This window comes from Rosa chinensis, chromosome 6 (assembly GCF_002994745.2).
Source record: "Rosa chinensis cultivar Old Blush chromosome 6, RchiOBHm-V2, whole genome shotgun sequence".
NCBI lineage: Eukaryota > Viridiplantae > Streptophyta > Magnoliopsida > Rosales > Rosaceae > Rosa > Rosa chinensis.
The window spans coordinates 21552812-21567928 of record NC_037093.1 but is presented as its reverse complement, the minus strand read 5'-3'; the positions used below and the strand labels follow the sequence as shown (position 1 = coordinate 21567928).

General features: G+C 38.2%; 1 protein-coding gene and 1 non-coding gene across 2 annotated transcripts; one reads left to right on the top strand and one right to left on the bottom strand.

The window, feature by feature from the left end:
- TRNAK-CUU lies at nt 1-73 on the bottom strand. Its single transcript has one exon. It is a non-coding gene; the product is annotated as a tRNA-Lys (tRNA).
- Nucleotides 74-148: 75 nt separating this feature from the next.
- Nucleotides 149-4500, top strand: LOC112174323 (diaminopimelate decarboxylase 1, chloroplastic). The gene is made up of 8 exons (XM_024312066.2): nt 149-695; nt 887-1061; nt 1771-1920; nt 2201-2362; nt 2884-3069; nt 3745-3867; nt 4027-4116; nt 4209-4500. The coding sequence occupies exons 1-8, from the start codon at nt 202-204 to the stop codon at nt 4287-4289; spliced, it is 1461 nt and encodes a 486-aa protein (XP_024167834.1). The 5' UTR covers nt 149-201; the 3' UTR covers nt 4290-4500.
- Nucleotides 4501-15117: the final 10617 nt, after the last annotated feature.

The following is a 15117-nucleotide window of genomic DNA, read 5'->3' as shown; positions in this document are numbered from 1 at the left end:
CGCCCACCGTGGGGCTCGAACCCACGACCACAAGGTTAAGAGCCTTGCGCTCTACCAACTGAGCTAGACGGGCAGATGTTTGTTGGGATCAGAAATCATCCATAGCATTTGAGTCTAATAATAAAAGCTGCTTTAGCTTTCTCAGTTAAACCCTGAGTCTCAGTACGCCACAACACTTGCTTGTTTACTTCAGTTTTGAATATGGCGGCTGCGCAGCTTACCTTCAACCCTCCATCCTCCTTCTCCAAACCCCTAAACCACTCTCTCCCCCGAAACCCATTTTCCCAAAACCCCATTCTACCCTTCAAACCCTCCCTTAAACCCTTCGTTCTCAAAGCCGTGCTCTCCCAAAACCCTTCCAAATCCCTAACCCAGGACCCTCAAACGGTGCCGTTTAAGCACTGCTTCTCCAAATCCTCTGATGGGTTTCTCTACTGTGAGGGCCTCAAGGTCCAGGACGTCATGGATTCGGTGGAGAAGCGCCCTTTCTACCTCTACAGCAAGCCTCAGATCACCAGAAATGTTGAGGCCTATAAGGAGGCCTTGGAGGGTTTAAGGTCTGTTATTGGGTATGCCATTAAAGCCAACAATAACTTCAAGATTTTGGAGCATTTGAGGGGATTAGGCTGTGGTGCTGTGCTCGTCAGTGGGAACGAGCTCAGGTTGGCTCTTCGAGCTGGGTTTGACCCAACTAGGTAAAACCCTACACTGTAATTTTTTGTAGCTTTTTACCTTGTCAGTTGTTTTATGTAATCAATGCTCAATATAATGCCAATGTGGGCATCTTTTTGGACCTTAGTTTCTGATAGTGTTTAACTCTGGTTTGGTTGATAGTTCTTAATTTAACTGTGACTTTGAATTGATGCTTCGACGATTATGTGAGCAGGTGTATTTTCAATGGGAATGGAAAGTTGTTGGATGACTTGGTTTTGGCTGCTCAAGAAGGTGTTTTTATCAATGTCGATAGTGAGTTCGACTTGGAAAATATTATTAGAGCTGCGAGAATTGCTGGCAAGAGGGTCAATATTCTACTTCGAATTAACCCAGATGTAGACCCTCAGGTATTTCCACAATGCAATATATTCTGGTTAATTGCTTAGAGATGTTGGACATTTGGAATGCTTAGTGTTTTCTTGAGCAAGAGTATGACATAAAATCCTTTCTTTAACTGGAAGCCATTATTTAGCCGTTGCAATGCTTGTGCTGAATCTATGATAGGAAGGTTCTTCCCTCGTCGTCTTAACTCTATAATCACAGTTCTTTGCTGGTTTTTAATTTTATTTATAAGCGGGAGATACTTTTTTAATTAGGCACTTTGGTCTAACCTGAAATTGAAGTTATTTATATATTTAAATAGTCTAGATATCAATGACGCAATAAGCTTTCATTATTATTGACATGACGCTTTTCATAGTTTGAAGTGTATCAATTTTTCCGTGAATTGTAGCTTTTTTCATGCTAGCTTATAAAAACAAGATTATAATATCTGTACCATACCTATAACAAGCACTGTTCTTTCCTAGTGTTAGATGTAGTTTTGTACTCCGGGCTCTTGTTTATTTCTTATGAAATATGTGGATACATGTTTGACATGGAATACAAATGCCTAAAAGTGTGGATGCTTCAGAACCCTGTCCTAAACACCCTACATGACCAACTTGTTCAGCTTCTATTGTTTAGATGCTATTCTTCTCCATATAAAGGGGTTTGTCTTTTACATTGTACCTCAAACCATTTATATACTGTTTAATTTATGGGTTATTTTCTCAGGTTCATCCTTATGTTTCCACTGGTAACAAGAATTCCAAATTTGGTATTAGAAATGAGAAGCTGCAATGGTTTTTGGATGAGGTGAAGAAACATCCTGATGAGCTAAAACTTGTTGGGGCCCATTGCCATCTTGGATCCACCATTACAAAGGTACAATGATGACTCTGTGTTCATATACTCTTATAACTTTAGAAAAAGTTTCAATTAGTATAAGGTTTACAAATCCGTGCTTGTGTAAGGTAATTATTGACTATATTTCAAAAAAAAAAAAGGTAATTATTTACTAAAGTAACATAAATCATATCCGAAAGTAGATGCCAATAATAGACCTCATTTAAAAGAGGACAGAAGTTGCAATTCTGTCTGAATGTCTAATTTTTCTAAACCTCTTTCTCATTTTTTGTTCTTTTGTTTTTCTTTGTATTATCAGGTGGATATATTTCGAGATGCTGCAGTTCTTATGGTCGAGTACCTTGACAAAATCCGAGATCAAGGTTTTGATGTTAATTACTTAAACATTGGTGGTGGCCTTGGGATAGATTACTATCACACTGGTGCTGTTCTTCCAACACCCAGAGATCTCATTAATACTGTGAGTATCATTTTTTTGAATCTTGTTTTCTTATTGAACTATGCAATTCATCTGTGCGTGTGTGACGGGGGGCAGATTAGTTTGGTTTAAAGAAAAAGACTGACTGCCCTTCTGTAGTGTGCACATACGCCAGTTGGTTCACCTTACAACCTTGATTATAGAATGTTGAGCCCATGTATGGCAGTTGCTTGCACATTTATAAAAAGAATGAAGAATGTTCTGTGTAAATCCTTGTCTTTTTTAAGTTCTAAATAATCTTACAAGGGATTAGTTGCCCATCATCTGTAATGTCTTTCGTTGTTCCAAGCTTTATCCTTAGTGGTACCAATAGGCCACGTTTGATGTTGATCTTTTCTAACCTTTTCTAACTCATAGAATTTCTTTTGCATATCCTGATTGAATTAGTAATGAGGCCTTGCTACCTTGCGTGTGTTAAAAAAATAAAAAAATAAAAACTACTAGCAAATCTTACTATCTTGATCCATATGAAATTTCACTGAACATTAATGTTGATGGTTTAGGTCCGGGAGGTGGTCCTATCACGAGATCTAAATCTTATCATTGAACCCGGAAGATCACTTATTGCAAATTCTTGCTGTTTGGTCAACCGAGTAACTGGGGTGAAAACAAATGGCACCAAAAACTTTATTGTGATCGATGGAAGCATGGCTGAACTCATTCGTCCCAGTCTCTATGATGCTTATCAAGTAAGTTCTAAGTTTATTCAACTAATGTTGAATTAAAGTTCATTAGCAATGGGCACTTGAGATATTCCCTAGTATCAGTAAAGATAAAAGTAAGCCATGTGTAGAATCTTGGAGCATATTATCTGCATTGTGTAGTTTTCATTTAGTTTGATGTTTATCCAAAAACTTTTATCAGCTTTTGCATCATTACTCTAGGTTTCTGTCTGGTGCTATTATTGCATAAATTGTTTACCTTTTACAATATATATATATATATATATATATATATATATATATATATAATCTCTTTTTTAGATTTACCTTTTAAGAAACATTGAGTTATTGTATGAAGACTTGTAGCTGGAGTGGCAGTGAGCATTTTTCCTCACATCCAGAGCTGAGTTTGAACCCCTTCCATCCCCCTTTTGCACTTTGGCATCCTTCATATCACTCAACAGAAATTGTGTTTTGGTTGCCTTATCTCATATATCAAAAGCATCTGTTGGGGCATATGCATTGTGAAGTTCTACAGTGATTTCCAAAATATAGTTCTTCTTATCAACTAAACTTGACTAAAATTTATGATAACCGCACAATAAACTGTTGCACTCAATAGTGTCTTTTAGACAAGCCCTTTTTATTTTTATTTTTTTTTGGTTCAGATCACAATTGACATCCTTGGGCATTTGCTTGCAGCATATTGAACTAGTTTCTCCTGCACCACATGAAGCTGAGATTTCTACTTTTGATGTGGTTGGCCCTGTCTGCGAGTCTGCAGATTTTTTAGGGAAGGAGAGAGAACTTCCTACTCCTCCAAAGGTATTGTTTTTCTTTTGAAGGGAAAATCACAGTCTAGTCTCTCAATTTCCGTTGTATGTTTTGGGAGCAAATTTCAATAATTTTCTCAGGTACTTTATTCTGGAGCTTTCCTTTTTAGATTATGGTGCTGGATTTCTGAACTAGAGTTTCCCATTGCAGGGAGCTGGTCTGGTTGTTCATGATGCAGGTGCTTACTGCATGAGCATGGCCTCGACTTACAATCTTAAAATGCGCCCTCCGGAATATTGGGTAAGGAATTCTGACTGCAAACTGCCTCTACGAACTGATACTAGCACCTCTTTCCAAAAACTTAATTTTCAGAGCTTTTGCCATGTTTTCAGGTGGAAGAAAATGGATCAGTTTCAAAGATCAGGCATGCAGAGACATTCGAAGATCATATGAGATTCTTTGAGGGTCTTTGATTGCGGGAGCTCAGTAGTCAGCAGCCCGTTAAAGGGACCAGAGTTTATTTATGGTTGTTTTTCTTTGTAACAACAGGATTTTTGTATTTGGAGATGAAATTTGGCATATGCCGCCTTTGTTTACGCACTGGACTCGAGTTGTCATCTGTGGAACCACTGGACCATCTGTGTAATGTTTATATCCTTCAATAAGAAGATGAAATTTATGGCATTTCTAGTAGCAGATTGATTGGAGCGTATTTGATAGTCCTGTCTTTTTCAAATAGGGTCCAGTTGCACCAGCTGCAAGTAATCACCTATTAATTATGATTGATTACCATAAAGCAACTTTCAGATGGCTGACAAGTGTCGTGGGGTAGCACACAGGTTGGTTACAATTCGTTTAGTTAGGCTGTTGGTGTCAAAACGGATCTTTTGTGTTGACTGGAATGCCCCATTTGCCACGCCACCGACTATGGCATGTAATCACCACCAGACCACTTTAAATGAAATTATTTTTTATTTTATTTTTTGAAATAAATGACTGATGCGGCTGCTCTCAAACTTTAATTAATGAAATTGACGAATATAAAGGAATGAGGACATTGACTAAAGCTCTGATTACAATAAGTATTTAGAGAACGTCCAGAAATGATATAACGTAAAGATAACTCGATTTGTAACACGATTACAATATAGCATAATGACCAAAAACACAATTTTCCTATTATATTATCGCCGGAGGATAAATACAGTTTTTTCTTTACATCGTTTTCCAAGTCGTCGTCTGTGGATAAGAAGGGAATTTAAAATCTAGGTGACTGAGTAGTAGTTGTGAACTCTTGATGGAGGTTTAATTGCCTCACATGATCTTGGTGTCGCTGTCAAACTTACAATCCATTTTAATTCCTGGGCCTAATGCAGTCCCTTAGAATAGAACCAGTCTATTTCATCGTCATCAGTCATGTCACAACAAGTTTGAGAGACTAATTAAGAGCAATATGTCTTCATAGAAAGATTTGGGTCCCGGAATTTCTGCACTGGTTTAATCTATTGCAAGCCCGATTTAGGACCATTAGGATAACTCGTTTTGTAGGCAAATTCTTTTGTAGTGAATCCCGGTTCATAGCATATCGAGGAGGATTCTAAGGGAATGAATAGGCTCCATGGCCTCTGTACTTGGTCTCGAGTTTGGAGGGAGGATAATGGTGTACGTTAAACCGGAATCAACGTCTGTATTCTTAAGATTGGTTGCAAGCAGTGGCGGAGCCAGGAATTTAGGCTTACTGGGGCACAAAAAATATATATATAAATAAATAAATAAATAAATAAAATCTTCAAATATATTTTCTATCTATTACAATGGTAATTGTTCTCGACGAGATTTCATATTTTGAAATCGTTGCATGATAGTTTCATCATCTATACTAGTAAAAATGTCTTTCTCAATATATGAAATCAAGCAATCATTCATAAACTCATCGCCCATTCGACTGCACAAACGAGTCTTCACAATATTCATAGCAGAAAAAACTCTCTCTACACTTGCAGTCGCAACTGGTAAAATCAATGCTAATGTCAAAAGCAAGTACACCAGTGGATGTGTCACATCTTTTTTTTTTCTGAACCATCTTTTGTGCAAGATCAGTAATTCTCTTCAATTCAGAAAACTCAATGTTGGAGCGCATGTCTACTATGTAATGAGACTCCAATGAGGTATTTATATCCGACAACTCCTCTGCAGAAGGATTTTCTTTTCTTTTAAAGTATCTTAACATATTTAAATGAAAAATAGAGAAGTAGTGAGAACCAAAAAAAGAGTCGCTTCACAAAAGAATTGATGTAGAATCATTACTTGATGAGATATATATAAATATATATACACATATATATTGCTAAAGACATATACAATATACAATATATGCGTATCGGCGGATCGGATTTCTTGCTGACCGAGCAGGATAATGGGTATGTTATGTGGATCTATCAATTTCTATTTTTGATTTGATCTATGATACCGTTCTCTACTTGCTAGTCTTTATTAATTAAGCCAATTCTCTACCAGAATGGTTAAATTTTTAAAATACCTGTAATACCCACGGTTTATTCAAACTCCACATATATGTGAATATTGTGCGAAGGTTATGATGGTAATTTTGAAAATAAAAGGCAAAACTAAATCTACGGAAGACGATTCTTTTTTTTTTTGAGAATTAGGGGAAGAGGATTCTGCGGCAGAAAAGGAAAATAAATAAAAAAATAAAAAAAACGAACGCAGTCACACATAATTGATGAGGTATAAAATGATTAAAATCCCCTAAATCATTTCGTCGCTCCCCCCAAAACTCAAACCCAATCCCTAAACCCTCGAAACTCAATCCCTCAAGATCCCTACGAAATCGACGATGATTTCGATATCGATATTTGTTTCGAAAAACAATGCTAGAGCTGCTTTGCGCTACTACAGGGATTTATACGGGGCCGAGGGGGTGAGTTCAATCGAAAGTATGGACTAGTGTAGGCTATAACCGTTGTATTGCTATGCGTATCGGCGGATCGGATTTCTTGCTGACCGAGCAGGATAATGGGTATGTTATGTGGATCTATCAATTTCTATTTTTAATTTGATCTATGATACCGTTCTCTACTTGCTAGTATATATATAAATAGAAAGTCAGACGTGGGACCTCAAACAATCCCATCAAAGCCCATCAAAAAAACAAAAAAAACAAACAAAAAGAAAAGAAAGAAGAGCACGTGAAGAACTGGAGATAGAGACAAAGAATACATTGAGAAATTAATATAAAAATACATAATATAAACCTCATATTAATATTATATATATATATATATATTAATTTTTTTCTGAAAAGCTGAGTGGGGCACGGGACCCACTGGGCCCCTGCCTCCCTCCGCCCTTGGTTGCAAGTATATGGAGTTGATCGAGACTAGGGAACAAAATCATTGTGGTGCTCGAGTATGGTCTAAGCAAGAATCAGTTGAATAAATTTATAGTTGAAATATATTAAATTATTTAATTGATTTAAATGATAAAATAAAAAAAGAAGATTAAATTGCTAAGTACCATTTAATCTAGTGGTATAGTCTCCCCTTCGTAAGTAGGAGGTTGTGAGTTCGACTCACGAAAGAGTAGTTGTAGTATTTGATTTGTTATCCGATTAAAAAAACAAAAATTAAATTCATGAATGAATGCATCCATGGAACCTTCAACTTGTAGGAGGATGACACAATTGCCCCACTGATTGCCTAAATCTTAAACAAGTATCTATACTAATGGTTGCTCTTTTAGAAGAACGAATACTCTTAACACAAACCAACCAAAAGAGATACCTGTACGGAGGTCTTACCTACTTGTCAAATGTACGTGTCTCTCACACTGTCGATGTAACTAATTCTCTAGCCTAAGCCATCATTAACCACTTAGTTGTGATAAGGTTGGTCGAGCGGCTTAACATAAAACCATCATATCTAGCGTTTGAGTCCTAACCCCTATCAGTTTGTGGCCAACAGGTATGAGAGGTATTCAAGTTTGTGCACCTGCGGCTGTGGATTAGTTGACTTTAATGGAATATTCTCATGGACCTCTGTTATGCCTAGTACCTAGACTTGTGTTTACTGATCATTTGGATAGTAAATGACTAAAATCTTCACTTTTCCCCTCCATTTCAATCTTTTAGGAGGCTCCAAAGTTGACTTTCTCTTTGATTCACTCTTTGAGGAAACTTTCTTGATAAAAGATTTAGGACACGTTAAATTGAGTCTGTGGGCACGAAGCATGCTAAAATTGGAGTTCATATGAAAAAGTTAGGATAAACAAAAGTTTAGGTTACTAATCTAGAAACCCTAGTATAAATAGCTAGTTACCAATGGTAACTTTTCATTTCATTCTGAAACCCTAACCCAGACACTATTTGGGCTACCCGACTGCTTGATCTGACTCGAACCCAAAACCTGGAAAGTCCCTTTTGGAGTGCCTCCTCATACCTGCACGGTTTTTGGCCTTATCTTCCTTCGACTGTTATCCATTGGAACAAATTGAAGCCTTTTAGCTTTGACAATCCGTGCGACACAACCCGATAAGATTTTCTCTTCCTGTCACCTGAAGCCGCGCCACCACCTGTGTTTGAAAATTCTTTCCATCGCGGTTCGAACCCATCAGGCCACCAACGTCAATTCGATCAAAGGAAGGAGAATCAACCATTTGAAGTTTCAGAATTTCTAAAGCTTTCGAGGTAAATGTTGTGCTTTCTGTGTATAGTTGGACTTCGATGTAGTTAGAGTAGTTCTTGGGCTTGTTGTTGTGATTGTAGAGAGCCATAGGCTCTTGAAGTTGAGATGATTGTTGTGTTTGAAGTGTAAATTTTGGTTTCTACAGGATTGGGTAGTCCATTTTTTAGAGTGACTCTATCTAATTTTTTGATAGAGTTTCTCCTAGAGTTACTTCGGATGAAATTTGGAGTTTTGGGGGGGGGGGGGGAGCGGGGGTTTCCTGTCATTCTCGGTCTGAATACTGACTGGGTGAGTGTATTACTAATTCGCTAACGTAACTGAGGTGTCTTGCTACCTCACTCCCGATTTAAGAAAAGAAGAAGAGAGAGACTTCATTAGTTACATGACATATGTTGTTTCATTATGAGATGACTTCGACTCCCTTCTAATTCTATAGTTTCAATGAAAATTTTCATATACTTGAACCTAATTCTCGATGTGGTACCACTTTTATTAATTATTGTAAGGGCAGAACTTCAAAACATATAGACCACCCAAATCAACGAAATTAAGACAGATCTTTATGTACTAACTTATCGATTTCCAAAACTACACCAAACTGGTGCTGATTTTGTTGTTGCAAACTTGCAACAACTGAAAAATTAGATATTTCTGAACCAAAGCAGTAATTCTATAACTATTGTATTATATAATTTATTTATTTTTTGTATAAAAGAGGTCAGCCTTTATTGAAATAGGGAAAATTACATGTGACAACATCTAACTGCAATAACAGCTAGTACGAAATGAGGAGGAGAAAAATAAAAGCATTTTGGTCTCTTAGGGAGCAGTATTATATTAAGTCGAATAGTTAAATTTTCGAACCACCTATATGCTCTTGACTAATTAAAAGTCTAGAATATATAATCTAACATAAAAATAATTTTCTGGTTTTAAAAAATCCAAAAAAATGCAAACGTGGGATTGTTGTAGGTAACTATTCTAATAACTCAACTGTAAGATTAAAAAAAGACCTCAACTTGGAACAATTTTCACAAATTACCGAGTAGTGTACATGTATAACATAAAAATATACTATTGTTTAAGGGAAACAAAATTGGGAGAGATTTTGTTGTGCTTTCATTGATAATAGGGGCCTCTTTATATAGAGAATTACAAGCATATAAGTAGAGTTGTACATGGAAAGGTAATCGTACAATGATTGTATATCTACAAATATCTCCAAGAATATCTCTAACATTACCCTTATTACAACTTGCACAAGTAACGTAGAGTTTGAGCCAAACACATATTTTGGATTTACTTGAACACTCCCCCTTGTGTCGCCCAAACGTGGTGCTTCTCTCATTACCTTGTCAAAAACTCAGTGGGACAAAAGTAACCTTGGTCAAAGGAGAAAAATAGTACAACACACCCTTCACGTTTCGAGATCAATATATGGACATCTCCCCCTGATGTCTGCATCTCCCCCAAATGACTATGATCATGGGAGTTCGGATAACTTCGTCAAACAATGATATCAACATATTTCTAGAAAGTGGAATTAGGTGATGACTTAGTAACAAGTCTGCCATACTGTCCTTAGATCGAACCTAGTTCACTTTGATCTTGAGGAGAGTCTGTTGTTGCTGATTATGCTTGGTGTCATCACTTTTGATATAGCCTTGCCTCATTTGTTCAATGCAAGAGCATTATCCTCATAAATGCTCGTAGGCTTATCTGTGGTAGATTTCAAACCACAATTACTTTGAACATGCGTAATTATGGATCCAATCTATAAACACTCACTAACTGCTTTATGAAGAGCAATAATCTCTGCATGGTTCGAAGATATAGCGACAATGGCCTGTTTTGTAGACCTCTAAGATATCGCGGTCTTATCCATGGTGAACACATAACCAATTTGGGAACAACTTTTGTGTGGGTCAGAGAGGTACCCAGCATCAGCAAAACCTTCCAAAACACTAATGTTGTTTTGGGATGGGAATAGAGAATGCAGACCAGTGTTGGCAACTTTTCTGGTGTATGATGGGTCCAAATCCATCATCTCTCTGTAGGGATAGAACAAGCCCATATCAATCATACATCTCAAGTATCGAAAGATATCTTTTACACAAGTCGAATGGCTTCGAGTTGGAGCAAAGGTATATCTAGCTAACAAGTTTACTATAAATGAGATGTCTGGTCTTGTGCATTGGAGTAAGTACAATAATGCGTCTATTGTACTTAAGTAGGGCACTTCTGCTTCTAGCACATCTTTGTCATAATCATTCGGACGAAGAGGATCCTTTTTAGGATCAAGACTACGGACGATCATGGGTGTGCTTGAAGGCTTGACCTTGTCAAAACGCCTAAGCATATATCAACATGATGCTCAAGTTCCAAACTGATACATAATCATGTTCTCCTAAGATCTTTCATCTTAAACTCAGATTTAAGTGTTCAGCGATTTCCCTTAACTCTTTAAAGACTTCCAATGAAGAACATGTCCAACATGAACCGTGATAGAATCCATAACATGTCATGAAAACGCATGGGCATATCCCTTCCCAATCAAGTAGTCACTTTAGTGCTCATTTCAACCTCATTGCAAACCCGCTCCGTGGTCTAGAGCCACTTGACTTGGGTAAATGAAGTTCATCATGAACCTTCATGTATATTCCATATCTGGATCCCCATAGAGATACGTACTGACCAAGCTGCGTGTTCAGTTATTTGAAAACTACCAAACTGACAGGGTAGTGGAGTCTAATGACATCCATTAAGAGAAAATATGACTCATCATAGTCAATTCCAGGGAGTTTTGTGAGAAGCCTTGCGCCATAAGGCGAGATTACCATCTCCTTTTCTCATCACACTTTCTAACGAAGACCTATTAGTCAACAGGTTTTATGTAAGAGGTGTTGGCATTAGTGGCTCGAAAAACCTTCATCTTCGTTAGAGAATCCAACTTAACTTGGATTGCATCTTTCCATTTAGGCCAAATTTCTCTACATTGGCATTCATTCATCAACGGAGCGTGATTCAATATCATCAGACTCAACAAACTCATGCACAATGAAATGAGCGACTACATCATCAATCATGATGAAGTTTCTATCCCACGTCTCATGTACACTAGTGTAATTATCAGAGAGCTCTATATTCTCAGGAATAGATTCTGACATTGAGGCGTCCCCCAACGATAACCATAATTCGGAAGGTTCTCATGAGACAAATTTTGAGTGTCAATGATCAAAGGATTGAGTTATGCCAAAGTATCCTTCAAACCCACGGGCCTCCCACACATCCTAGCTGGGGCCATGACCTGTAACGCCAGAGTGCCAATCTCTATAGCATTGGCACCATGCCTGCCTCCGTGTAAGGTGGCGCTACGTCCTTTCGTAGGGACGTTCATCCTTGCAGGCATGTTTGCAGCAGATATGTGTGATCTTGTCACTTTAGAGGGGATCGAGATGAGACATAGCGAGGACAAATCATGACAATTCCTGTTGTTTTTGTTGAATATCCATGTTCTTATCTCCCCCTAACGATGGGAAGACTGTCTCATCAAAGTGACAATCCGCAAATCTAGCTGTAAGGAGATCACCTTGCAAGGGCATTAAGCGGTGGACGATTTATTGGACTCTCAAATCTAACTTAGTTGCTCATTCGTCTGTAAAGACCCATCATAGTGCGCTGTGGCGGCGCAATTGACACATAAATGGTACACTCAAATATGCGCAAGTACGAGATACTTGTAGCCAGTTACTAGTTGTAGAGCAGAGATTGTTTGAGTGGCAGTGGGTCGTAGACGAATTTGCATCACCCCAAGCGAATATAGGGAGATTGGTGCGCATTACCAATGTCTAGGCTACCATCGTTTCCGGGAGACCATTTATGTGTGTACATGGGAATATGATGTCCAACATCAGTCCTATTGATATGCAATAAGCATTGAAAGTCTTTGATGTAAACTCTCTAGCATTGTCAAGTCCAATTGACTGAATGAGATGATCCGGGGAGTGAGCCCTTTGTCATATAATATGTGCTAGGACTGTAGTAAAAGCAGCATGACAAGTGGACAATTGCATAACACGTGACCAGCATGTTTGCTTGTCAACTAACATCATGAAATATTTAAACGTTCGCAAGTTGGTTGAATCACTGTACAGAATCCTCTCCGATTTTATGTAAGAACATAATGAGTATTTTTGTATCCTTTGCATAGGACGGTCTCGGTCCTAATTTTCATAAGGAACAAGCTTTGCAAAATGAGCAAGGGGCCATAGAAGCAACCAATAAGGATTTTGGTTGGATCTAAGCTTCTGAAGCGCTATTCAAATCAAAATTTGTGACTACATCACCCATCATGGTGTCATAACCATGGGAAGTGGCATCGATGGCATCATAGCCATGGGAATTGTCATCCATGGCGTCATGACCATGGGTGGCACCTACTATGACGTCATCAACCGGGACGGTGGCGGCCCTAGGCCGGCGGTCGCACTTAATCTGGGAATCAATCTTTGATTATTGTTTCGTTTCACTCGAAAGAATGGATGTCCGTGTGAAGTCTTTAGTAGACGGATCATCATATCATGACTAGGATAACCTATCTTGTCGTGACAAAGCCAATATGTATCTAAATTCAAGAGATCTTCTCTCATAACTTTATTGGATTTAATAGCTTGAATAATGGTGACATAAAATCCACTAGAGAGACACATACGTTTCTCTAAGATGTGTCTTTATTCGCAATGATTAGAGGTAGTGGAAAGAAACTTTTTTCCGTTTTCTTCATGCGTTTTGCATGGAATCCATTGACTCAAATAACTCAGTAGGGTTCGATTTACCCTAGGAGCGTAGAGAGTTTTTGTGATAGTAATCAAGGTGCCATTTGGCAAGCGAAATTTGGGCTATTCCATGTCCTTGAAATAATCCTGATGGCCCAACGATTGTAGCCACAAAGTAATATGCTCAGAATCAAAATGGAGTCATAATGAAAAGAACTCGAAATTTTATTCATAAGCCAACGAAGTATATCATTGTTTCTTAACCATTAAGAGAATCTAATTCAAGTACTAGCTAATGCAAAACAATGGTAATCGTTTGACTTCTTTCAGTAACTCCAAAATAAATATGACCAGGTGAGTAGAGAGATGTCAGTGGAGCAAAGCTCACTTAAGTACCACTTATATCAAAACCTTCCTAGACATCATACTCACTTTGGATGAGCCTAGTTTGAAGAGAAACTAAACCAATGGCATTTAGTAAAAAATTGAAGGCAATTGCCCATTACATCTCTTAAAAAAAAACGAAAAAAACTTTATCAGAATTAGCCATCTATTGATCCTAGCCAGATTTGAAGTCTTCAACCTTTCACTCTAGATCACATTCTTGATCTTCTTGTTCCACATAGCAAGCTTCTCTTGCTTCACAATATGCTTTGTATGCGGTGACAATATCTTCACGAGCTCTACAAATGTGTGCCCAATGACCGGATAATCCATATCGGGAACATACATCTCTGTGCTCAAACTCCATTGATTGAGGCGCTTTGAAAGTGTCATTTAGATGGCTCTTAGTGTTGGTGGCGCCACCAACATGGCTAGAGGCGTTGTCTCCCTCTCTCTTTCACGTTGACCTCTTCGGTTTCAAGTTTGCCTATTTTGGCAGTTACCTTCCTCATTAGAGCGAGAATATGGACCAAAACGTCCAGAAATGTCCCTAGATTTAGGGTTTTGCTCTTGGCACCCTCCCTTAGGGGCGCGACTATAATTGGACTCCGGAATATGTTTTGTTCCCACGAGCCTCAAATTATAGTTCTTCAAAAGGATGTTGTCATGCTTTTCAGCAACATTCATATTTCCAATGAGCTCATGAAACCTTATGATTTGTCTTGCAGTAACATCGATTTGATAGTTCTTAGCAACCATCAAAGCAGGGACGAGGAAGATAGAGAGAGTCCTCTAGATCAACATCGCATCTGTGATATCTTTTCCACAGAATTCCATTAAGGATTTAATGTGAAGTGCTTCCGAGTTATAGTCAAGAACAGTCTTAAAATCACAGAAGCGGAGGCTATGCCATCTCACTTCTAGTTCAAGAAGCAGAGAGTCACAGACTTTGCTAAATCTTTCTTCAAGTGAGACCCATAGCCTTCTGGAGTCTTCTTCATTCATACACTCATACTGGAGCGAATCATCCATATGACGAGTCATTAGGATGATGGCTTTAGCCTTATTTGCATCCAAGGCTGCTCTATTTGTTTCCAAAACTTGAGCTTGCTCAACAATTAGCACGTCCTGGCTAGACTTAAGAATTGTATCCGGATTCCTTCGGCCTTGAGATGCTGGCGGACATCACGAACCTACTTGTGATATTTAGAGCCAGTTGTTCCCAATGGAGCAAAGTCCAGTTTGTTCAGGTTACTCATCGTGAAAAGAGAACAAGGAAAAATGGTTAGTTTCGGAGCGGAAAAAGGGTTAGTTTCGGAGATGAAAAAGCTACCACGAAAACAATAGAAATTTATGAGCGTAATCGCTTCCATGAAATTAGGAATTTTAAGCGTAATCGCTCCCAAGAATTCTATTCCATGAGGTATTGGATTAGATAG